General features: G+C 49.6%; 4 protein-coding genes across 4 annotated transcripts; 2 read left to right on the forward strand and 2 right to left on the reverse strand.

Annotated features, from left to right (window-relative positions):
• Nucleotides 1-1,160: 1,160 nt before the first annotated feature.
• On the reverse strand, nucleotides 1,161-6,112 carry ENH_00070110 (hypothetical protein, conserved; the record flags this gene model as incomplete). The annotated part of the gene is made up of 10 exons (XM_013577475.1): nucleotides 1,161-1,480; nucleotides 1,650-1,799; nucleotides 1,971-2,155; nucleotides 2,272-2,655; nucleotides 2,848-2,938; nucleotides 3,090-3,414; nucleotides 3,527-3,592; nucleotides 3,674-4,062; nucleotides 4,179-4,443; nucleotides 4,559-6,112. 10 exons carry the CDS (start codon nucleotides 6,110-6,112, stop codon nucleotides 1,161-1,163), a joined length of 3,729 nt encoding a protein of 1,242 aa, XP_013432929.1.
• Nucleotides 6,113-6,917: 805 nt separating this feature from the next.
• ENH_00070120 (hypothetical protein, conserved) lies at nucleotides 6,918-7,949 on the forward strand (the record flags this gene model as incomplete). Its single annotated transcript, XM_013577476.1, has 1 exon — nucleotides 6,918-7,949. One exon carries the CDS (start codon nucleotides 6,918-6,920, stop codon nucleotides 7,947-7,949), a length of 1,032 nt encoding a protein of 343 aa, XP_013432930.1.
• A 4,540-nt stretch (nucleotides 7,950-12,489) lies between these two features.
• ENH_00070130 (hypothetical protein, conserved) lies at nucleotides 12,490-14,675 on the forward strand (the record flags this gene model as incomplete). The annotated part of the gene is made up of 3 exons (XM_013577477.1): nucleotides 12,490-13,290; nucleotides 13,484-13,867; nucleotides 14,010-14,675. The coding sequence occupies 3 exons, from the start codon at nucleotides 12,490-12,492 to the stop codon at nucleotides 14,673-14,675; spliced, it is 1,851 nt and encodes a 616-aa protein (XP_013432931.1).
• Nucleotides 14,676-14,849: 174 nt separating this feature from the next.
• Nucleotides 14,850-22,666, reverse strand: ENH_00070140 (kinesin heavy chain, putative; the record flags this gene model as incomplete). Its single annotated transcript, XM_013577478.1, has 22 exons — nucleotides 14,850-15,343; nucleotides 15,501-15,759; nucleotides 15,862-16,080; nucleotides 16,189-16,325; nucleotides 16,448-16,646; nucleotides 16,799-16,978; nucleotides 17,142-17,261; nucleotides 17,402-17,555; nucleotides 17,715-18,062; nucleotides 18,223-18,812; nucleotides 18,949-19,111; nucleotides 19,388-19,500; nucleotides 19,675-19,774; nucleotides 19,958-20,145; nucleotides 20,321-20,438; nucleotides 20,602-20,799; nucleotides 20,974-21,027; nucleotides 21,215-21,405; nucleotides 21,545-21,756; nucleotides 21,927-22,022; nucleotides 22,194-22,440; nucleotides 22,568-22,666. The coding sequence occupies 22 exons, from the start codon at nucleotides 22,664-22,666 to the stop codon at nucleotides 14,850-14,852; spliced, it is 4,479 nt and encodes a 1,492-aa protein (XP_013432932.1).
• Between the last annotated feature and the right edge of the window lie 2,723 nt (nucleotides 22,667-25,389).

The raw sequence follows: 25,389 nt of genomic DNA on the forward strand, positions 1-25,389 counted from the left end.
CGCCTTGAGTAGTGCCAGTTGCGGCAGATAGGCGGACGAGCGGGTCTCAGCAACAGGCTGACATGTAGCGACAGCCCTCTGACCGCCCGAACAGACTGACTCTTCTCAAAGCCCGTAAATATGTGCGATTCCATTAAAGGCGTTTTGCTCGAAAATGTTGTAACGGATCAGTGTGATGGGTCCTTTAACAATAGGAGTTGAAGCAGCACTTGCATTGCACTATGTGGAGCACACTCATGCAGCCCAAACATGGGACCAAATACAGCCTCCTTAGCCAAACAGTGCCTCAATGCCTGCGGCAGCTTCGAAGAAATCGCCGAAAATGTCGTACTTATTCACATAAGAGACAGTTGCCTTTTCACTAGATTTCAGCGTCCCATATTCGGTGCCGAAGGAGAACCTCAACCTGCAAAGCATCTGTTGAGTAGCGCAGTTAACCATCAGGCCGCATGCGGGAAGTGCTCTTCAGATGCACACGCCGCTTGCACGAATGCAACAACCGTGCATAGTAATCACATCATCGCTCCGCGTAGGTGGTGAATGTTAGTTACTTCATGAGTTCAAACGAACTGTAGTCACACCCGCACGAATGCGATGCCTCCTACGCTACATTGACAGGCCGTCCATTAGGAGCTCTGCCATGTAGCATGGAATTCGTGTCCGCCGCAGTTGCACTTCCGTTGGGTCAGGTTAAATTCAACATGCATAATTTTTGCAGGCATCTTCGTCACATAGCACCTTTCGCGTTGCTGTTCCCCTTGGGGCTTCTATGTGCCGGGTGTTCGTACTTGTGCCTTGTGATGATCTCACTTTAAAGCGGTGTAAGGCGCTTGTACGCGCTGGTGAACCGTGTCTCATGTGGATGCCAGACAAGATGCTACGACTCCACAATGCATCGCCACAAGAAAACGTGAGAAAGTAGTTAGTGTTCAGCTTGCTCGTTTTGTCTACTTGAGGCTTAAGGGCAAGAGTCTCACATGCCCCCAGAAAATGAAAAGCTTGTGCGTGACGGCAGGATCAGGAAGGACATCAATTCAGTGCGCTGGATCGTGTGCCGGTTTCCATGCTGCGGCGCACCATACCCTTGGGCTATAAACTGTCTCGAAGACGAGAGTCAGCCGCAGCGTAACAACCGCAGTACAAGATCGCACGGATGATTTTTACTTCCTCTGTTCAGCCAGCGTGCTTGCTGGCGTGCTTGCGGATGCTTGTTTTCCGTTCCTGTGGCCAACAGAAGCAACCTGCGCGGCTCGCGACTGTACTGACTCGACATGGTGACCAATTAAAGCACTGACGTGCCCAACTTGCTTTGCCCAGGCCTCTGCTAGTCCACTGCCCGCTACTGAAACAGCTGTTACACCCTTGATTGCGCCCGAGGAAGCGCCGGACCCCAACCTCGGTGGAAACAGCCCTCCACTGTCGGCCTCTGATGAGCCGCGCTTCAGCCACGACTGTAGACCACGAGACACAGAGTCGACTGCTGAACGTAAGCACCAAGCCAGCGACAAAAATGCAGCTTTCAACATTGAGGCATTACGCAGCATGTGTGCATACTGCGGCCAAAGTCGGTACCATCCTCTGATATCTCAGGATGATTCCCACCAAATACTGCCGCGAGGGAATTAACCAAGCACAATAAAATATCATACCATCGTCCAGTCGAAGCCTGTGCAGCTGCTTGTGCAACTCTTTTGGAGGTTGCTGGTGTTCACTTCCGGTCTTGCTTACGACAGGCTCCTGAGCTGATTCGTCTGCTTCCCCGTGCGCCTCGTGCGGTGAGTGCAACAGCAACTCAAATGCTGCAAGACAAATACGAGTTCACGTTACTTGTCAACCTGCTCATATGTAATGCACTCTTACACGCTTGGAAGCGTGCCCAAGTAGCTATAGATCACTTCCCTTACGAGTATTCTCGGTGTCTAACAGTGTCTACCACCAAATTGGTCTGCCATCTAGTAACTGGTCCGCACCTGGAAGTGGAGAAACAGGCAGGAGTGAAAGTCGTTCATTTGGCTCGAGAAGGGGCGGCAGAGGTGCGTTTACAACGAATTCTTTGAGACCTGAGGCACCGATGCCGCCCGCTTCGCACTCAGTTGAGGGCAAAAGAGCCCAAATTAGAGACTTCGATGCAGAAAATCCCGCTCCCACGCGCTTTCTGAAAACGGTAATATAGCAAGCGCAACAACAAAGCGAAGAATTAGGTACCAAACAAAACAGAGCACCAGACATTTAACGCGACTTGCCTTATTAGCAGCAAAGACGGAAGCTTACTCCAGTTCTCTAGCAAGGACTGGCTCAAGCCATTGCCTTCCTTTATCCGCCGCTTCTCTAAGAGATTCTGAGCAGCGGCGGCAGCCTGCTCCAGCTTCTATTATCTTGCGAAGCGTGGCTGGTAAACCACTCAGGCGTTCACAGCCTTTGCAACTCCGTGTAAGTGGCGAATGTCCATCTAGTGCCTCGGCTAGTAATTCTGTGTCAACTAGGACTTGTAGTAGATGCCGTTGAAGCGATGCTGTCTTATAGCGACCATCCAAACGCTGCTGTTGCCGTTCCTTCGCCTCATTTATCGCAGCGACTGCAATGGAAGCCACTTCTTCGGAAGCAACGAGTTTCATCGCGAACAGCAACACAGGGGAGTCTGATAGTTCCTTCACCCTGCACAAGCAGGCGCACATAAAGCACAAGACACAGGCCTGTGCGCTCTCCTCATAAAAAAGCTTATCCGCCATGCCCAGCTACGTGGATAAAGTGCGTGCAAAAACATGCGCCGTGGACCTTTCGTGTGTCCGAAGCATCGCGCCGGCAGCTGGTATCCAGAAACCTAGACCTTGACACTCATTTACTTACTTCAAGCACTTCAGAGATGCCACAACATGCCTGCTAACGTCTAGCAAGAACGACATTGCACCTCCAGATACGTCGAGAACAGTTTCACTCGCTGAGATGACAGCAGCGATACGCGTAAGGGCAGGTAAGACGTAGTAAGTCCATAACACATTGAACAAGCTACATTTTCGAATGCAAATAAATTTTGCAGAAAGGCACCGAAGTAGGTGTCTGGATGGTCAGCAACACTCTAAAGAATTCACCTTCACTAGCTTGAGTAACTGATGTTCCACTGCTCCACTGCCACGCCGCCTGTAGCTCCTTCACCGCAAGCCTTACAAACGGCCAAAATCCAACAGCGTAGGCAACAAAAGATGAAAAATATAGGTCGGGGAGAATCAATTGCGCGGCTGCCCTAGCAGTAGCAACCACTGGACAAGTTTCCAGGTTGTCCTCATGCTCATCCTCGCCCCGACAGCTGCCCTTCTCAAACATTTCAACGGCATTATTCTGCGCCCATGACGTAGAAAGTGTCCACTCAGAAAGAAATGCTGCTAATCGCTGCCGGCACTTAACGGCTGTCGAACCCTGAAGCATCAAAGCCGTGGTCAAAGTCATTGCCAATAAGGTAGGAATCATTTGATGTAGAAGTCACTTAAGCCAATGGAAATCATGCTGCTGTAAAATACACGCGACTTACTTCCGGCGTTCGGTCCCAAATACATGATACGGACGACTTCCTTATCCTAAGGGCGACTTCCTTATCCTATAAATGCCGACCCACAGAAGCAAGGAACCAACGCTTCGTACGAAGGCAAAATGAAACTATGAAGAACTAGTGCTCTACTAAAGTAATTGTATTTGAACTTGCATGGTCTGAAGACGCCTCAGCATCACCGAAAGCGGCAAACAGCCACTCCACCCTTCGAGCATCCATAATCATTGCGGCTGATGTGTCTTGAATTCTGATGCACAGCTCTTCCTCTCTTTCGTTAGCAGTAGTAGTGGCAGTGAGAATCGCCCTCTGCTTGAGCGGAGTAATACATTCTGTCAGGGACTGAAGAAAAGAGGCTGCAACAGCAGCGCGGAGAGGGACTGCAGCTTGCACTTCCTGTGAGCTTCTGGCGTCTCCAAACAGAGCGGCAATGTCTTTCAAATGAAGCCAAAGGTCCTTCTTAAAGGCTTCGTTGGAGCACTCGTCCTTCACTCCAGAGACAATCCGGGTCGTACAAGCTTCTGAGGAGGAAACAGATCAACAGCCAATGCAACTTGTACGGAAATAGTCAGTCAGTCAGAGCGAACCATGAAATGACTCAGAACAGCGCATCTCCCTCGAATTTTCACTGCCGTACCGTTGTTTTCTATCTGTTGGCTGAGGAGCGGTAAAGCCTTCATACGTATCTCACAGACAGCAATGCATGCGTTGCTGCAAGATTCCCCGAGCGCTTGCAGCAGACACAACGTGCATGGAGGTAAAGGCATGTCAGAATATGCCCAGTGTTGATTTCCTTCAGCACCCAATTCCGTGGAACTTCTTTGCGGAGTGTCGCTAATCACAAATAGAGAACGTATGGGAAGTTTCCAGTGGCATCTCATCGTCTTAAGCCTCTCCAACAACTACGAACACACGAATGAGTGCGCAAGAACAAGCTGCATCACTAAAGATCAGTTCCCTGTTCCCTGTTACTCCGGCTACAAGGTTGTACGTAATCACCGAGCGCTGCCAGCTCACTATTAACCAGAAAGCGCGAATGTCTCTAAGGCTTCGTTGAGAGTCCTCTGAAGGGAAGAGACAAAGTTGCATCTTCAGTGGAGTGCTCCACCGCTGAACAAAGGCCGCTGTTCTAGCTCTGGGACACAATGCATCATCATCGCAGCAACAGGCACGCCCCCACTCCCTGTTGTTGCAGCTGTCACTGCGGCAATGAGCAGCAAGCAGAGCGAAGACCCTTGCCAGCGCTCCAAGTGCCCATGAGATATCAACTGAGTCAAAGGGGTGGCTCGTGCAGAGGGCCGCCTCCGCCGCACGCACCGCTGCGAAACCGCTCGCCGAAACACCTGTGGCAGGGCTTTCTGTAATTTTCGGGTCCCCGTGAGCAGCACCATCTGCTGCAAGGGGTGCAAATAAAACTTCGGCTGCCTCTATAGAGGCAGAGAAAGCTAAAATGATGGCTTCTGCTGCATGTACTGCCAGCAGTACCGTTTGTGAAATTTCAGTAGGATCGCTCCCTAAAAAATCTGACATAGAGGGGGCTGGTACGGTCGCTACTTTCCCGTCTTTCTTCCTCCTTGTCATAATGGACTCCATAGCCTCTCCGCGAGCCGTAAAAAATACTCCTAAAAGCCACTTTGCTGCTGATGCGATCAGCTCGGTCTCACTAGTTTCTTCCAGAGAAGCTCGCCTGTCCAAGAGGTATAGAAGCGTAGCTGCAGCAGCCGCATCCGCTGCGACTGAAAGCCGTAACTCTGGAGAAGCAAGCTGGCGAAGTGCAAGGGCGCGCAATGATGACGTGAAGGACAGTGAGCTGCGCGTCGTCTGTTGAGCTAGAGCCCAGCAACCTGAAAGTTGCCGTTCTAGATACTGTTTGTCCCGTTGCTGCCAGTGCTGCTGCTTCCGTAGTTCGCAGACTACAGCCTTCGCCACTTCCGCCTTCTTACTCCCTTCAATCAGGACAAGGCGCGCTGCCTCAAGAAATTTTCGGGATCTAACGGCATCCCAAACTCGAGACGGCAACAATAAAAGCTGCTGCTGCAAATATCGAAGTGACCCTAGATGCTGCTGCGTGTTCTCTCGTTTTTCTTCAAAGTGGGGAAACAGCCGGAAGTTGCCAGTACCTTCCTTCCAGTCTATCTGTCGAACGTCGCAAGGAGAACTCACATATAGAGAAGAGTCAACTTCGTGGACACAGAGAAGGTCATCCAGTGGAGTGCTCTTCTGCAGAGGCAACCCATTTTCAAACCCGGCTTGCTGCTGTTGTTGGTCTCTCCTTTCGAAGTAATCGCTAGCTAAGGAAGACGCGAGCCGATGGAGCCCAAGACCAAATTCTCTTGTCTCCTTCAAAGCCTCCTCAGCCGCCTTCTGCATCGAAGAAATTGCAGGTAGTCCCTCGAGAAACGAGAGGTAGCGAACGCCCACGAGGGAGCGCAGTTCCTCAGCATCGTTTGCTTGTTGCAGCTGGAGCTGCCGCAGAACTTCCTGCACCTCTGGTACTGATTGTTGGCGAAAAACATCGTCAACTGCCAAAGGGCTTATCAGTACTGAGCTGGCGCTCAGGCCGGACTCCATTTGGGACAGCTGCTGTAGTATACTGTGACCGGGCTATCACTAGACCTGAAGTCTCATTGGAGATGAAACCAAAGACACAGTCTAGCTACAATGCAAACCTGCATAGCATCTGTACGTAAGAAAACGCAGAGGACCAACTTCGTGCGAGTGCATGTCTGGAGAACTTGACAGTGTGGAACTGGCTCAGTGCCCCCTGTTGAGTGGATCTGCTGTAACACAAGTCGTGAAATTTTGAATTACACAGTCGGGTACTGCTATATCAATGCGTCAACTTTCCGGGGAGAAACGAAGGGGGAAGATTGAGATCGCAAGTCAGAACGCCAAAACGTCTGCGACGCGATAACCAAAGCAACAGCAATAAAGGGAACACACATGCATCAGAAATACCTCGACCTATTGTACAATAACATTAATTTCGGGAACAGGAAAGGACGAGAGCATGAAGAGGAGTTCCTTGTACAACCCTCCTGGGCCATCGGACTCATGGGGCTGAGGCAGCATCCCGTGAATCATTATACATAAGTAGTGTAAAGTTTTGTGAGTGAAGGTCGAAACTGTCTGTTTTCATATTAGTTGGGAAGACTGCTGCAGTCGTTTGACGCAGATTCACCTCCGTGGGGTGTTTGGCTGTGGTAAACTTGTTGACCGATCCAACAGGACTCTAGTGACTCCGCCTTGGCAAATGAAGCAGGAACCTTTCCCTCAGCAGCCTCTGGTGAGCTTATAAAGAGTCTTGGAATATCAAAGTGCAAATAAAGTGAAGTAATGGCTCCAAGCAAGTCAACTGCACCGGGCAACAAGAGAAATGGCTCTCAGCAGGATCGTCATGCAGCTGCAGTGGCGGCCATTTTTCATAGCAGTTGCATCGTTTCTTTTGCATTTGACTAAAGCAATGGGGGACGATTGGGAAGAGAAAGTGGGAGGCGGCGTTTATCCTGCAGTTGAGTATGTTGCCAACGAGCCCAACAAGACCTACAATATCCCAGTGGAGCTAAATGATGAACCGTTGGTTTTAATTCAATGGTCAACTGACGTGAGCCGCCGCCGCCGTGAGTTCCAATACTCCTTCCCCCCAGGTATTCTTGTAGTTGCACTATTAATGGCTGCCGGAGCATTTTTCTTGTGGAGTACAAAGCGCGGAGCTTTAACACATCGGGGAGAAGTACCCAGTGATGCAAATGCAACTGATAAAGCTGTAAGTCCCGAGTATATTGAGGACTGTCTTTCGGGTTACCACGGCGTGGGACAAGACAGTTGCTCCGTTCTTCAGTCCGTTTTGAGGAAGCTCTCGGCAGACCTGCAAAGCGCCATGCGTGAAACCCATGAGAAGGAAAGCCTCGCAAGGGCCTTGTTGGACAAGGAAAACACAGAGGTAACGATCAATATGGCTAACACTATTTCTTCTCTTTCGGAAGCCAGTGCCAAGTTAGCAGCCCCGGCAAAGGCTATAACCAACACACTAGAGATATTACAGCGTCCGCTTTCGGACAGCCAGGCGACTTTTCATCTAAACGGGGCATTGGAAGAGCTTCAAGCTGCCATACAGAATCCCCTTTACGATATGAAGCTAAAGGATGAGCTTAATCTTGCCCTAGAGTATCTCAAACGTGTTGGCGAGGAGCCGGCATCTGAAACAAGCCTTCCCCAGATGAAAAATCTGCTAGGCGAGCAGCAGGACTTTGCCGAACAAAGTAACAGAACGACACTTGAGATGGTTGTTCAGTGTACAGCTTGGCTCGAAGCCTTGTTCCGCCAACAGCACACGCTTCTAGAGGCAGTGCCTATCGTTTCCAAAGCAGTCGAAAATGTACGGACACAGTACGATTTTTTACTCTAATGCCATATTTCAGTGGTCCATTCACTGTTGTGTTCCAACCCAATGGTACCGTCGTACAAGCGCCTCGTAGACGGTTTTGGTTGCGCTGCTTCGATTTGTTGGATGGCATTTGGCTGCGGAGGTAGCCTGGATTTTTACCGCTGCTTTTTTTTTTCAATTCACGGCGGCAACAGGGCATGACTTCTTGACAATTTGCTGGTAAGAACGCTGCTCGATATACACCAGGGACCTACGATTTGTAGCCGTCGGCCACTGTGCTGTTTAAGCTCTACTGAACAAAAAGCAAGTCGCCCATATTCACGCTGAGTTGTGGGCATACGAGGAATGCAACGTACAAACAGGTTGTTAAGAAAGGGCATATATTCCCAAAAACTGCAACTTCAGTACCAGCTGGACTAGCGACGTAGAGCTCATGATCCCCAAGGGGCCGACTCCGCAATTTGGTTAAGAGTCGTTAGCCGGTGAGCCGTTTCAGCTGAGCTCTACAGTCTCCAGTTGGAAATTTCTCGGGAGCCTCTAAGTTGATTTCATCCCAAGGCCCTGTAGCTTCCTCAAGAATGCCATGAAGAGACCGGCGAAACACATCTGCGAAAAGTCAGACAGAAAACCTTCGTGCGATTCAGGCATATCCAAAGAGCAGTACAAAGAGAACGCGCCCTGTTTTCGTGCAGCACTTAGCACTAGCATCAGGCGGGGAACGTGGAACAATTTGCAGTTCACAAACCTGGCGAAAACCAACAAGCAGCGTGCGCCTCAGCTTTTGAGCGTAGAGCCTACAGGCATTAACAAAACTGGAGTAGACTGGCACTTGAAAGCAACGGCGCAGTTGTTGCCATGAACTGACAAGCGATTGATAGGGTGCTCGAGCTTTCGTAGCTATATATGCTCACAGCAAGCTCTTCAGGGCTGTCGCGCGATAACAGCAAGATTCGCTGGAGTGCTGCAGAGAACGATGCCGGCGTTGGTTCACAGAGGAAACCCTAGCAGAAATATGCACACACTACGCGCTTAGCTTTGACGCTGAGTATCCATGCTCAGATTTTTTCGTATACTTTTGCATGTCCTGTAGTTGTACTCGAAAACCCAAGATAGTCGAAGTAAGCTCCATGAAAACGCAAACGCCTCAGCAGCAGCATGCATATGTGGAAGCAGTCATATACCCTCTGTTTCCAAGCTTTACATATACATGTACGAATATAGGGAATTTTGAATAGGCTGAATCACACTTACAGTTTCTCCATCAACAATGGTTTCTCTAGGTCCGCCCGTGTTGCATGCCACGGGGAGACTTCCAATAAACATCGCTTCACAGGGAACCTGAGCCAAATAAGCCTGTCGAGTAGTACAACAGTAGTATGAAATCGTACCAGGCTACGGACTTTCCGAGTCAAACACTGGGAATGTGCTGCAGGGTAATGACCCATCTGCCATGCAGGCAACATAAGACAATATAAGTTGCACTCCTCACAATGCCAAAGTGCTCGTCCGTCGGTGTGTAAAGTATGCAGGCACTCTTTTTGAGCAAAAACAACTTTAGAGGCAGCGAAACATTTTTAAGAAATAGAATATGCCTTCTCGACTTTTCTTCGTGGCCAGTCCCATTAACCCCAGCACCGTGAATCTTCTCAGAGTCAATAATTCTGAAACTAAGCTGCTTCGCAAGATGCACAAGCCGCTGAAAATAGACACTGCACTCGGGCAAACGAGGATCAAAGCCTCCTGCAGCAAACAGAACGTGGATCAAAGCCTCCTGCAGCACATAGAATGTTTTCCATACGGATGACGGCGCCATATGCATTTGCCTCGTTTTTTTCTGTTCAGTTGTCTCATTCGGATTGCGTTTTATCCTAGTAATCCGTTATCATTCTGTACTCTGTGCTCAGAGAAAGACCAACACTCAACTTATTGGGAACTAGTTTCTTAGTGATACTCTCTGTTCAGCTTGTGTCCAGGAGGGGACGTGCCGAAGATCTAGGAATCCAGTCTATAGGCTTCTCACGGATTGCGCGTCACCTGCTACAATCAAGTTGCATTTTATCTCTTGTGGAAGAGATGCCACAGCAGTTAATGCAAGCTCGATGTTCTTCTTTTCTTCGAATCGGTTAAGTGAAATGGCATAGGGCACTGACAAGTCAAATCTGAAACAATGGAAAAAGACGCAACACAATGAATTGGCTTATACATAAGCTGTTATTTTGTTTGCTTCAGAAAGCTGCAAAAAATATCAACGACCCAAAGATGGTGCCAATCAGTAAGAAAATTGCCCCATCTGCGTGTACTGTTGTGCCCCATATGCACTTACTGTTGCAATTCGGCAAAAGATGATTCGCAGCCCTCACAGTCGCTGCGCCTATGAAATGCTTCCACTTCTGTACCGACAGGTGGATACAACACACGTAGCTTTTTGTCCCTGTGGAATAGCAGCGGAACATATGAGGCCAATGCAATCGAACTATGCCGTTAGCACTCCTCCTTAGGCTGCTCTTCGTAGCAGATGTTGCTCCACATTCAAGATGTACACGTGATTTGAAGGCAACGCCCAACCATCCGGATTTTCACGCACTTCAGGGACGGAAAGGTTCGACAGAAAGCATCTGCGGTGAACTCGGAGTTGACAAGAACCGCGTCACAAAACGCTGCAGTTACGCAAGGCACTACAGGAGGGAGGGATAAGCAAACAACTACTGTAGTTCTGCGTATTAATTTTTTTAGGTGGGGAAAATTTACATCATACAGTGACCAGACAAAGTAGTTACTCGCCAATGCATAGTACTAGCGGTTTATAGAGGAGGAACGGAACACCGGAAGGCCTAGCAGTATGCATGTTTATCGGAATTCTGCATGCTTATAAGATCCAGAGATCGTGAGAGAAAAACTTTCAGCTTAGCTTAGAACATGTTGCAGTATGGTGAAGGTACGCGTTGTATGGACGGCGATACCGGTGGTCATTGCCTCAAGCTTGTCGAAAGGGTACCGGTAAAGGCGGCGTAAGAGCGATGGCTGACAGCTGGCCAGCAAGAGGTCAGGGAAGTGACCATAGAAAATAACCTGTTGATTACAGTTATTTACAGCAAAAATATGGACCCCTAGCCATCTAAGGGTGAAAATGCGAAGGTCGTTCGAACTGGCTGCGGTGCCAATTTGCTACCTCGGCGCAACTGAAACGCGGGCACGGAATCCTCTTACTTTCTTTCCAACTAGACGGAGTAAAGGATTCACTACTGCCACTTGGTCATTAAACACAAGATCGTAGCCCACATGTCCTGCAGAGAAAACTACATGTAACTACACCTACACCGTGGCGCCTCAACTCATGGACAAAACGCCGACGCCCAGTTTTCCGTTTGTTTCTGCTCAACGTACCTGTCATTATGGCAGTTAATACTAGACATAGCATCCGCAGAACCGAGCAGAAGACACGAAAATGCCTTAGAATGCTGTGAGGCAAGAAGGACCCGAAGACAATAATGTTTAGCCTCGCTGAATAACCAAAACAACACCTCTGAACAAGGCAGCAACTCTTTCACGCAAACCATTAAACTGCGGTTAGTTTGTTGGAAGCTTTCTTGTTTCCAGTCGCTCTACGGAATGTGACTAGCCTGTCGCGGTGAAATGCATTGTACGCAGCTGGCTGATAAGGAAGCCGCGCCGCCACCTGATTGACTAAATCCACAAAAATTGTATTCATATTCGTGTATGTTTTACGGTCTTTTGAAGCTTCTAAGCATCTTCGTGTATCGAAGTACGTGGTGAAGAGATCGACGGGACAGGGTCGGCGCCGTGTGCCTTCAAGGATGTTGTATGTTTGCAAGGCCGTCTGCAAAACAAGTTGCTCCGCACCACCAACACCCAAATCCAGGTGAAAAAACGCTACTCTACTTGGTTTTCTGGGCATTTGTAGTTAACGAGCGAAATGCCTTCGAGAATGCTCCGAAAAGTTCGGAGGTGCTCGCTTGTTGTTGCTAGACAGGAACTGCTCTGAGTCTAGCGAAACGCCTGCACAGCAAGAGAAACAAAGTAAAGTCTGAATTAAATGTCAAACAGTAAACGCCTTTACCACAGACAACTCAGCAGAGGGGTCAGTTGCATGCGATCAGCCTTCACTGCCCCCAAACACCATTGCTGTGATTGTGCGGACTACATACCGCATTTACTTGTTCCATGTGGCTCGTAAGTCATGTCCTCGAGAGGCGCATGCGTTAAGTGCAGTTCACGCTTTACAGAAGAGCAGATGACTGATTTGATATTCTCAGCGGCCCTACCCACCTTGCAAATGGTCGGTCTCTGTCCTGTGGCAGTCAAGTCACTGCACTTGAGCATGAGGTCACGCAGTTGGGGCTTCAGCACAATTTTCGTTTCAGCAGACTGCCACATAGCCAGCGTATGACTATCATAACAGGCTATTCTGCGATGAAGCCGTCCTGTGGCCACTTGGGTAATGTGCACAGGAATGGAGAAGCCAAGTTTCAGGGTCCCTTTATTCGCTTGCCTGAGGTGCATCTCATGGATTCAAAGCATCTTATTTGCTTTTACCATTGGAATGGCAGCTGAGCCCCTCGCCCCAGCAACCTACAGCCACCAAGCCTCAGTGGTTATACCTGCAGTATTGGCTCCTCATAGTAGTCTGTCCATGGATTCCCACAATCACCCTTTTCATTCATCTGCACTTGCAGCTAGTTTTCGACAAAAGGCAAACGCGAAGCTTTTGGTACCAGCGAAACGTAAGGAGTACCTGCGATATGTTTTTATGACCAGCCCATGGCAACGTCTCGCTAGTGGGCCTCATCCACGTAGGCCATTTACTCGTCGCTGTGCAGCAAGACACGCTACATGCCTTCGCGTCAACGCTTCTGCACGAGCACTACGTCGAAGTCGGATGCTTGCAACTGCTGACTATCTTGCCGGCGGTTTGCCTCGCGCGTGCCTCGCCAGCAAATTACCTATGCCAAGCGGTGCACAGAGAGAGTCGGAATGGGATAAGGCTGTGCGCCACGGACATAACCAGCCACCACTCAATGAAGGGAACTCAGCAAAAGTGGTATCTGAGACAGCAGAGGAGAGAGAAAGCGATTCGGAGCCGTCGTGCATGGAGAAGGGAGGAGACAACCCCGTGCCCTGCCCATTTAATGACAGGAGCGCTGCTGCTTCTACTGCAGCACGATTGTTAGAGAAGGCTCGCTTGGTACAGGCTACGTCTTCAGGCCTTTTTTGCATGCTACCGCTGGGTTTCCGTGTGCTCAAAAAGATCGAGACCGTCTGCCATGAAGAACTTGCGGGAACCGGTGCCCCCCCGCTATCGTTGCCGAGCCTCATGCCAATGGAGTGGCTGCACGATTCAGATGTACGAACTGTGTGTACTGTCACGTCTAATGCCGCGGCATACCCACTTGCGCGGGCAGGATTACAGAAAACGATGCACTTCAGCTGAGTTACAGTTGGACTGAATTACAGCATGCACCTTTTCCTAACGTCAAGCACGCAAATGGGTTGCCTTTAAATGCTACAAGAATGTTTGTTTCGACTTTTCTCCGCAGCGAGTGCACGCGTTTGGCGCGTCTCTCTACAAGGTCGAAGACCGTCGTACTCGGCATTTCTTCCTGCCCCCTACCTCTGAGGAAGCGGCCGCGTGGCTGGCCGCACACTTCGTCAGAAGTCACAAAGAATTGCCTTTAATGTTCTATCAGATTGGGCCGAAGTTCCGAGACGAAGCTCGCCCACGTGCAGGGTGCCTCCGCACTCGTGAATTTGTCATGCTGGAAGCCTATTCTTTCCATCAAAATGCGGCATGCAGAGATGCCACTTACCGCAAGATGGATGAATGCTTCCGGCGGATACTTTCACGTCTGGGAGCAGGCCCAGTCCACAGAATCCAAGCGGACCCGGGAACGATGGGGGGCCCTTGCAGTCACGAATACCATGTGAGCAGGAACTGCGTCTCGTGAAATGCATTTCCATTATTTTATGTTTTCATGTAGTCTTCACCAATTCATTGCGGCTCCTTCACAAGGAACGCAAAGGGTTCAGTAAAGATTCAGCCATGTTTGAGTGCATTTTCGTCAGGTGTGCAGCATTCTTGGAAGTGGCCAAACAACACCACGACTGGACAGGCCAAACGAAAGCCATAATGGTGCTCATGGAGCGACTGCTCCATACCTCTGTGGTGGCACATGCTTGGAGGTTGGGCACTGCTTTCAGCTCCCCAAGGCGTACTGCGAAGCAGCGAGAGCTCGTTTCATGGATCCTCAGGGTGTAGTAAAGGTTCCGTTCATGTGCAGCTACGGTTTGGGCGTGTCCCGGCTCATTGCACACTTGGCACTGTCACATCAAGATATGAAGGGCCTGCTGTTTCCTCCACAAGTAGCGCCTTTCTGTGTTGCAATTATCCCGCAGCCAGCTGCGAGGTGGAATGATGGCAGAAGTGCTGCACGCCTTGGTAGGGCCCTGTTTAGACGGCTGCACAAAACTGCAACAGAAGCAGGGGGATCTGCCGACGTGTTCCTTGACGACCGTCGAGGTCCCACCCTCCGCCAAATGCAGATGCATGCAGATCTCATTGGGATTCCACACCAGGTAATTATAAAGCACGACTTACTACGGACCTCTGGGAAGCCTTGTGTACTTTACATCTCACGCACATGCGGCTCGGCGGACGTCTTGCCGCTGAGGGATGCCCTGAATAAGCTGCAGGGCGCCCTGTTGGATGTGGCAGCGCCTAAGGGACTTTGACATGGAAACGCTGTTTGCATCAAGACCCGACATCTGTTATGCTGGGGTTCGCTCATTACTCACATTGGGGGGGTGGTTAAATCTGGTGGGCGTTTTTACACCGACTTCCTGCTGTGTTGTCCGGAAGGATTAATGTTTGACTTTGCACTGCAGCAGCTTCAGAGCTCTCATTCATCATATTTGTGCGGCAGACCCTTTCCGCCTTCGTCCACTTAGAGCAGCAACCATATTTGTTAGTCCCTTATTGCGCGGGTCACCGGTAAAAGCCGGAGCTCTTCCTGCTGCTGTGGTCAGTGCTTCGACCGATGTTCTGCTAGCCTCTATGGCCGTGGGTGGCTTGTCGATTGATGGATTGGTTAGAACCTGTTTTGTGGCAAGAACAGGCGGCTGCAAGGAATTAACCTTTGGAGATAATGCTGAGCTAGAATGGTCCTCCGGTTCAACTACCCTCACAAGTCTTGAGCCCTCCCCGCCTCTTGCAGAAATGGGTTTCTCCGGCTTCGCAGAAGCAAGACTTGCTCTTGAGGGCGCGCTTGAAGGCGCACGGGGTAAACGCTTCACCGAAAGGCGGTCCACACCAGCAGGCGCTGCAGTGGGATTGCGCTTTCCCACCTGCTTCGACTTCGCGGGTGAACTGGCAGGAGGTTGCGACACCACCACAGATGGACCTGTAGAAAAACAGTAAATCCGCGGAGCGTCTTCTATCCTTAAGTGGGAAATACTGCACAGGGCACTACCTAGTCCAGAGAACAATGGTGTAGCATCCCCTTTAATTACAGTGGCATGCACAGTGCCACAATAAACGCAAGCTGATATGAGGCTGACCTTTCGTAGCAGCCTTTGTTTTAGTCTTGGCCTTCGCTGAAGCGGTATTCTTCTTGCCTGAACGCTTGGTCAGCGCCTGCTGCTCGGCGTCAGCAGTCTGGTCCTTGGATTCAACGGGCGGCTCAGCTTCACGATCCTCTGTCTCTGACTTGGCAACTGCTGCTGCCAGCTGCTCTTTCAGATTTGAAACTTGCTCTTCAAGCTCCCGAATTCTGTCACTCTTCTCAGCCTCCGCTTGGTTGGCTGCAGCCAGTTGCTCCTGCAGAAAACATACAGCTTCCTCTTCACTCTCATGAAACTTCCAGGGAAAAGAACCACTTACGCAGGCGTTGGCGCAGCCTTTTAACCTAGCGCAGCTGACCTCTACCATCTTCGCCTCTCGCCTGTCCACGCTCGTGTGGAACTTTATTTGATCTTGCAGGTCCGCTATTGTCGTGTTCGCAGCTAGGAGCTCCATGTAGAGCGCTTGGTTGAGCCGGCGCACATCAAGCTCAACAGCGCGGCCTTCCTCAAGGCACATGCGCAAATGCGATACGTAGCCCTGCAGCATGTGCACGTCTCTCGCCAAGCCCCGCTTCTCCTGAAGACAGCATTAAAAACTTTCAAATTCCCTTTTCAAGGCATGCAGGTAAACGATAATCGGGACTATGTCGCTAGGATTGAATGTGAAAAACGGCCGCATCCACACCACATCATCGTATCCCTTAAAATCTTCCCAGTTCGCCAGTGTCCTTGGAATCATAAGCAGGCTTAAGTTCTCCTCCTTCAGTCTGCGTGTCGTCTCTAGCAGAGTTGCATTCTCCTCTTTGAGAGTCGCGTAGTCCTCTGTTCAAATTGAAGTGGACAAAACATAAGACAGAGCTTTGACGCCCAAAAGCAGGGCAGAGGGCCAGCTGAACTGAAGTTGACCTCCCACGTAAAGTTGCTAGTTCGTCAATGAGTTGTACCTGAGAGCAGCTTATAATCAATCTCCCGTTCCGCGAGGCGAATAGAGAGCTCTTCTAGTTTGGCCATTAACTTTGCAAACTTTGCATTTGTATCTTCGTCAACACGATGCCTGGACTTCGAATCAGTGAGTTCCGCTTTGAAGCTCCATAGGGCAGCCAGCATTCTGTCGCAATGCTCGGTAAGTTCGATCTTTTCCAACTGCATACGCACACTCGTTGCGTCATACACTGCCTCCCTACTGACCTCCGTACTAGTGGGGTACGTACATGAAAATAATGCGACGAAAAAGCAAGCAGTGGAGGAAAATCTCTCGCTCTGTCGTGGCACTCTATCACGGCGTTTGCATTTACCAATCCTTTCTTAACAGAGACTTGGAGTTCCTTCAAACGCTCCACAAAGTGGTCCCTCAGCTGGCCGAGAGCCTTCCTCATTTCTTGCTGTTCATATAGCAGCGCCAACATGTGCTGCTCCCAGGGAGGAAGAATCTGCAAAATGGACTCAACGGTCTGCTCCTTCTTGCTTTCTATCATCTGTCAAACACCCACGAACAATGTTAAGAGTGGCATGCAGGAAGAATCGCCCTGTTCCCGGCCACATCGTGTCTGCGACGATGCCTGTAGATGTGTGCGGGTCAAGCCAATGCTGGAAGATCTCCAGACCAGCAGAAGCTCCTCTTGGAAGCTAATGATGTACCTTGGCTGTTTCAGTGTCCGCTGTCCCCTTGTTATTGTCAGCATTGGCGGCTTTGGAAAATATTAATTCCAACGCACTGATGGCCTCGTTTTCATTCTGTGGTGTTCTGGGAGTAGTTCCCTGAAGGCAAGATACAGTTAAACAGCATGCACATGTAGCGTAAACAACTGGCAGCCCTGCACGATGCTTAGCTAACGGAAATGTAGCTGTCCCGACGATCAATGGTGATGCCTAGTACGTAGCGTGATGAGGGATCGCACTTCTTCATTTGGAGTAGGAGATGCCCCCGAAGATACAACGGAAGCAGCCAGAGCCATAAGGGGCGGCTGCAGCGCGCCATTGATCTTGCCCTCCGTTGCGCCATTATCCCCGTCTTCCTCCATGTTTTCTAAGACCTCCGCCATCATAACACGTCTGTTATACGTAAGCAGTGAAACAAACACACAGAAAAGCATATTGGGTTCCACGCAGCAGTCATGTAAGGTTAAATAAAAAGGCTCTCGCCCTCCGGCGCCGATAATTAAGGACGGTCTTTCATTTATTATTCACAATATCGTGAATGGGCAAACTTACGATAAAGCATTGCTTATTGCAGCGCAGGCCAAGGGACGGATCTGGTCGATATCTGGAAACCCGCGAGCTTTAGCTGATTGGCCCACGGGGTCTCCAACGCTTAGAGAGAGTTTCAGTGGCTCTGCATCTCTTTTCTCCCTCACACGGTCAAGAAATGCCTTCAGCGACTCGTTTTCTTGGTCCCGAGGGGCCAACAAACTATCTTGTCCTTTTGCTGGGGCAGAAGCAGTGCTGAGCACTGAGAGTCCCAGACGATGCATTAGGGCGCAAATGTGACGAATCTGGCTAGTCAGCTCTGCTGTGCGTTTCTTGCATTTAACCAGCGCTTCCTTCTCATCTTGCATCCGACTGTCAAAAACGTAAAAGCCGACGGGAGCAAAACCTTACTTTGGCATTTACAGATGGAACTGGAACGTTCGATAAGCCAATGAAGGCTCGAGAAAGTCAGTTCAAGAATCTTATGGCCTCTCAAGATGTGAATTAATTTGAATGCGAAAGTATTACTTACAAAAGAACCTTCGAGATGACTTCTAGGCCCATTTCTTTGGCCTTCCGAAGCCTAGAAGCCCAGTTCTCCCGTTCTGCCCTTTGTTTTAAGACTAATGCCTTGATTTTCCGCGCCTCATTGTTTTCGCGCTCTTGTTCCAAATGTTCTTCAGGTGCTGGTGTGGCAGCAGGTAGCTCCGACGCCAGAATTTCACTGGGTTGTTTGGACGGTGCCGATGCCTTTCCTTTTTTGGAAGCCCTCGTCGTCTTGGCTTTGTGTTTCTTCTCTACTCTCACCTTCACGCTTTTAGGCTTACCCGTCGAAACTGCAGACTTAGTTTGCTTTGGCTTTTGCTCGCCAGCAGCTTGATCTGGTGGTGGCTCAAACAGACCACCTCCTTCCGCCTGGGCTTCTTGAGGTGCTTCATGATCAGAGCTCTCACTGGCCGATGAATCTTCACAGCTCAAGGACTCTTCTTCTGCAGAAAGTGGATTATCGTCAATGCACTCGAGCTCGTGTATAGCCCCTTCTATTGAGTGTTCCAAGGTCTCGAACCTCAGGACCCCGCCTGGTGCGTCTCCGCTGGAGAAGGATTGGAGGCTGCCGTATGTCTTCAACGCACAAATACATCAAAATGCGGAACGCACAAATAAGGCAAAATATGAACCACACAGTGAACAGCTTGGTTCTCTCTGCATCGTGACTTTGTTGCAATGCAGCACTGCACGCACACAACCACTCTCTCACATCGTTCTTGAGATCCTGCCCGAAACGATCCAACAGGCTAAGGGCATGTGTCATGGATGTTCGCACAGCGGGGTCCTCAGAGTCTGCTTGGTTAAGTCCATCGATATCTCGAAGTCCATAACGAGCAGCAGCAAGGGTTTCCATCCGTCGAAAAGTAGACGGCCTGAGCACCAATCGAAAGAGCTATAGAACGAAAAAATCCCTTTTATGGTCGTTGCTCCTACAACCATTCATCAAAAAACATAATTTCAAGCAATGGCAGACAATTCTTCATGCAAATCACACAGAGTGCCGCGAACGCTTCTGTGGCCAGTCACACTAGACGCCCGGCTTCCTGAATACCTCAGTGCCCGTTCAGCCCATGTATATTTGGTGAACAGCACTGCGTGCCAGACGCTGCTCAAACGCTGAGGAACCTCTCAATCCGAAGCACACTCACTGCCGCATAGTTCTTGCCCGCTGCAAATCACCCCCGGAGGGCGCTTGTGTTGGACTCGCCGTCGCTTTTATGATAAATTGCTGGAACTTTGCGACTTTGTTTTCCAGGTCACTCTGCAAGTACCGTATAGGTCTGGTCAGCATGAGTACACCTTCCAATACATTCTACGAAGTTGAATCTTACTTTACTTTATGCGGCAGCATGCACGTGCATGAGCTGTTTCATGAGGTCCCATTGTTAGTGCATGACACTTCATTGGTAGCACGTTTGGTTACAAAAATACTTACTTTCAGAATTCGGATTTGTTCATCGTTTTCTGCATTTCTTTGTGAGCTAATTCCAGGGGTTACTCCTCCCTCTGATATTTCTCTGAGTTGTGCATGAAGCCTGAAAGCGCAGAGCACTTTAACAACTTGGTTGAGGAAATCTCAGCTACCCACTCCACAGTTGCTAATAGCTACTCTATACGGAAATCCCACAGTTTTGTAAAACTTTCACGCTACTGGAATTGGCGACCTGCGTAGCTCATAATTTCCTCCATCCTACCGATAAAAACTGCATTTCACCTACATTGCAATGAGCTTCTTTTGCTGAGCAATAAGGGACTGCTCTGGAGAAAAGAAGTTTGCGCAAACCTTCTTTTTGATCTCCTTGCACTTCATTGCGAAGCGGAGGGTTGAAAAGGAAGTGTCCAAGTACAGGCTCGAAGGATGAACAGCGACTAAAACTGCTGCGCGGCTATTGCCTCCAAGTGCTTTCTGCATTACAAAGAAAGCAACCTAATGCGCAGCTCAGAATTCAGGAATCCTTCAACTGTACCTGCTTAACGCCTGCCCGAAGCCAAAGCTTTGAGTGATGTTACCTTGGCCTAGCCATACAGGGCAGGCCTTTATAGCATGGCTTAAAACTACTGAGACTGCCACAACCGCGTACCTGAAGAAGCCGAGTGAGCTTGGAGTCACGCCAAGGTATGTACACGTCTTTTTCTCCTTTCTTCTTCGTTTTATCTTCTCCCTGCTGAGCTTGCTTCGACAGTTTGGATATAACTTCCCTGGAAACCGTAGATACATTCCATAAAAAGCTGAGGCTCCTCAGCTGGTCAACAACAAGTTCGTCTACAAGTGATGCCATCAAACACAGAGTAAACTAACGCTTGCAGCGAATGGCAAAACAGCCTCAGTTGCTCAAGTTGCACAGTAAGCTTTAATGCGCACGAAAGAAGAAAAAGGGACTTATTGATCGCCTTCCCCTCCTCCAAGACAAGCTTTGCGTTCTCCACGCCTTCAGAGGCTCTACCAGCTTTTTCGTTGCCCGCCAGATCGACTATCTTCAGCTCTCCTCGTCGACTGACGTTTGTACCATCCTCAAAAGTGCTTGTTGACTCCAAAGTAATGGAGAAAACGACGTGAGACCTGTGAGGCGCAGCAAGTGGCCGTCCAAAATGGTGGAAAATGCAAGGTAGGGCCTGTCGGGGGGTGGAGCAAGTTAGCAGTGTAGCAGTTCGCTAGTCGCATCCAGATCAAAGCAAACAGATTTATAGAAGCCCAGCTTCGCAACAATTAGAAATAAACCTGCAAGGCACTTACCTCGACGAGGTTTCATTGAAATTCGTCCGGGCGAAATGGCGTCGTTGTTCAGCTCTGACGAATAATTACAGACACAAGGCACGAAAATGACTGCGATAAACCAACTTTTGCTTCGCAGAAACCACCAACAGGCATTTGCACAACTTAAGGGCAAGAATTGCCTTATAAGGTAACGGGCAAGAATATAGGAACTGAAAGGTAGCAGGGAACACAGCTATTAAAAGCACCCGCTTGGGCTCACTTGGATAAGAGAGTCATGACTTCTTCCATGGATGCAACAGCTTCTTCGTGGAGACCGACCACTACAAAGCCTTTCTTTGGATCCTCCTTTACATCGAGATTTTCCACAGCTCCTCCTCTGGGACCTTCTTGCAACAAGTCGTTCACTCGTTCCAGGTAGATTTCGACGTATGAAACCCTCATGAGATATTCCTTGGAAGTGTCAAACACAAAAAACCTTGCATTTATGCCTCACATAAGGACCTACGTTTTTGAGCTGCTCCAAGCACCTAACCTTTGGAGTGACCGATTTAGCAAAGCGACAATGCTGACGAAAGCAACGACAGCCTACTCTGTTTTCGCCGTCTTCCAAACCCTCTGTTCTGTGGTCTTTTGTAGCTAGCTGCTCCTCCCCCATCTCATCCTCCTTTTCAGCAGCTGCATCTTCCATTTCTTCCCGTAGGAGAGATGAATCTGACATGCAATCAAAAAATTCTGCAAGAGAACGGGGCAAAATGCCGGGATCTTCTGCAACGCCCATGATGGAGTGCGTCTTCCCAGAGCCTACAACAATGGTCCAACACGCAAAACGCCACATTCTGCGTTGACATACAAATGGGGATGACCAGGATGCCTGAGAAGAGAAAAATGGCGAAGTAACCATAATGCAGGCCACCGCTTAGGCCCACAAACCCAGCTCCTTAACAAGGCTTCTTCTACCGCGGTGGGCGTACCAGTCTGGCCATACGCAAATACGCAGCCGTTGATCCCCTTAAATGCATCCAGAACGATGTCGCGCGCCACGTAGGCAAATACTTCGTCATTTTCAGCTGCAGAAGCAGCGTCATACGTGCATGGTGATGAACGCTCGCGGGGGGGGGTCTACATGACCGCGTCATGAACACCCGAGCGTCTTGCAATTATCTGGCCTCCGGAGGACTTCTACGGCTGCACAATTTTTGGTTGCTGCTTCAGGAAATCTGGGGAAGCTGCGGGCCTACCGTCGTCATCAAAGCATCTGTCAAAGGCATAATACCTTTGCACCTGGTCCTTTTGTGCCTGTGTCTTCTCCACGGACTTTTTTGATGATGTCTTCCCCTGTCGGCTTTCTTCAATTTCTGCTTGAGTTGGGGGCTCCACGATTAGCTGCATAGACTTCTGTTCCACCTTCCAAGCCTTTATGTGGCCTGCTTCCACCTGAGATATAACGCCGACCACAATGGCATCTCCAAACCCACTAGTAACAGCCTGCCAAGTCCAGTTTACAAGTGACGAAGTTGCTTAACGCTGCACCGATAACAAAAAACATGTAGTGTGATATGCCTATGGGATCCATTTGGTTTTCTCTAGCTCCATTTTACTGCAACTATCTCACTTCTTTTGGAAACAGAGGCCGCATACGTGTGCAGACCCTGATGCTCTCTTCCATCGATTCAGGTTCCAAAATGATGCTATCGGGAGCATCGTCGGCCATCTTGACTTTACGGCCCTTGGCCGCTCCTTGCTTCGCAAGCGACATTTTTGAGGCTGTGTCTTTTCACATGTGGCATTCCACGAGAAGGACAGCACGTGATTGATCGGTGCCTGCCCTGATAAGATTGACTGATGGGCACGAGCAAAGAAAATGCATGAAGTAATCTTCAGTTGGAAATCTCTGCCAAAAAACAGAGCATGCGCGATTCTTTTAGCTTTAGCTACGAGCAACACAGTTGCTGCGGCACCGTGGCACCTAGCCAGCCGAATCGAGCCTCTACGAGTAGCACAACTCGGAGCAGACCCTGAACATTGATGCTGGGAGACGCTGTTGAGTTCCTCTTTCTACTGGAAGCTCAGCCCTGCGGCCTCCTCAGGCGGAATCGACGTCTTCACGAGAAGTCGTTACCACATTTGTTTCGATGAAACAAAAAACTTCTCGTCGATTTCCTCTCCTCGTAGTTTGAATTGGGCACAGAAGAGGTGTTCGAATTGGCGCGATCGCCGAAGAAGGGTTTCAGGCTGGACTGTGATGCTGTCAAAAGATCCGGTCGTGGAAAGGTAAGCCACAAACGTTGCCACCTCTCCAAGCTATGTTCTCTCCACTCCCAAATTTCACATGAATAAAACTAAAGGCCAACGTGGTGTATGTGTCTGGCCACTGGACCACTGGTGGCATGCTGGTTCACTAGCGGCTACCACAGGCGTTCCGCCAACTGCTCTCGGCCCACAGAATATTCGAAGAAACGATAAATTCAACACTTTTCAAAGACAGCTACTAATTTGGAATGGGCCATTTGTGCTATTTAGGCTGCATTCTGGAGCGCCATACGGTAAGTCATAGCCGAACAGATGCATCGGCTCGCTCGAGCAAGCGGCCGTCGCCATACAGCGAGCTCCTCAACTGCGCAATAAAGATTTTTGGCTCCTGCCGATCGAAAATCTGGGCCTTTCAAATGCTTGTTGAGTCACGAAGCAATTGGTGGACCAATAGACGTTGCCACCGCTCGCAAGGTGCACGCCTTCAGAAGGCTCAATGGATGAGATCGGGTGCTGGTTCACATCACTTCCTCGCACCGCTAAACAGCGAGAAAAATATCAAAGGCTCCCACAATTTCCTTACTACCCTCCTTGGGTCCTCTACTATTTAGTGCTTCGGGATGCGCTATCACCACAGAGTGGGGGACGTGGTTGAGCATCGGCATCGGCTTTCCAAGCTTGTAAGGAACTGGCGTACTGGTACTGTAAGCTCACAGACTCCAACCCCAGACAGCACACACATGATTGGCCGCCGAGTTGGCCAACAGAGCTCCTCCTTTTGCGCGTAGCTGCCTAGTCGCTGGCGCGGCGTTTGGGCAAGCTCGAGGTAGATCATAGGGTTGGTAAATGCAGCATGGCGCATCTGGCCCCTTCTCCACACGCGCAACTCTTAAACCTTCAAGTTTCTGAGCTGCCAGCTAGTGATGCTGGTGCGTCGGTTTTATGAAATCTACAGCTCGCAGCAGGACGAACAGCAACTAGCAAACACTTGAGAAATCGGAAAAAATCGTCGAAAAACAATGTCGGGCATTGCGGGGTTCTTAGACTTGTATAACTTATCAATAATCGATGAAGTTACAACACATGAAAGAGTGTTCACAAGACAAGGAAACTCAGCTCTATGCCGCTTCTTCAAGAGTCAACGGTAGCTAGCAGCACCTACTACCAAGCTTTACAAGTAAAAAAACAGCAAAGGACTAGAATGATTGTCTCTAGATTCGATGCTGTGCATGCGCATCAAAACAGCGGGAAGTGTCAATCCCGGTGCGCTTCAAAAGTCGGCCGAGAGGAACGACACAGGATCTGTTCGCCTGTGAGAGCTTCGTTTCCATATCCAGTAGTAGTACTTGTTTCCTACTTAGTCCATTTTCTAGCTCCCCCCAAGCACTTTCTTAGTTCCTTATTCCGGTACCAGTGCTCTAGCAATGAGTTAAGCTACTTTAGTGCTCACGAGACACCCTTGACTTGCAGTTTCTTATCTTAGACTTAGCATGAAAATTTTTGTAGATATTGACGCACCTTACGCCGACGTCCTGAAGGAGTTCAACGGCTCGGACGGAGCGTAGCGCAGGTGTAGTGCATAGGCACTACAATAGGGCTTGCTGGTGGCCTATAAAAGATAGCTAGCCGGTGACCTACAAGAGGTCATAACACGGTACGAAGACAGTACCCTCTTACTAGGATCGAAGTAAGCCAATTTGTCTGCGCATTAGCGTGTATACACTAGACGTGCCTGAAAATACCCGGAGACTGGGGCTGGCGATAGCGCCGGCTCCGAGTTACGTATCCTCCCCACAGGGCCTAGGAGGTGAGAACCCCGAGTGGGGGGGATTTTGAGGAGAACAGATTTTGAAAAAGGTTGAATAAACGTATTTCGTGATATTTGGGTTACTGCTTCAAGGAAATGCGCCGTATGTAGACGGTTATCGTAGGCCCCTACTCGGGTGGGCAGGTAGCAGCGTAGTCGCAGCAGTAGGTGATGTGCACTACATTTGGGGGATGTTCCGGGATTGAAATCTTTTTTTTCCGGACTTGGGAAAAGAAACACTATGTTTCAATGATTCACACCTATATATATTCGTTCGATAAGGGATGCATCTCCGCAACGGAAGCGTTATCGGCCCCACACAGCAGGAGACTTCTACTATGTCAGTACGCAAAGTGCCGAGCGGGACACAGGCCCAT

The sequence above is a fragment of the Eimeria necatrix genome, genomic scaffold, assembly GCF_000499385.1.
Source record: "Eimeria necatrix Houghton genomic scaffold, Enh_scaff67, whole genome shotgun sequence".
NCBI lineage: Eukaryota > Apicomplexa > Conoidasida > Eucoccidiorida > Eimeriidae > Eimeria > Eimeria necatrix.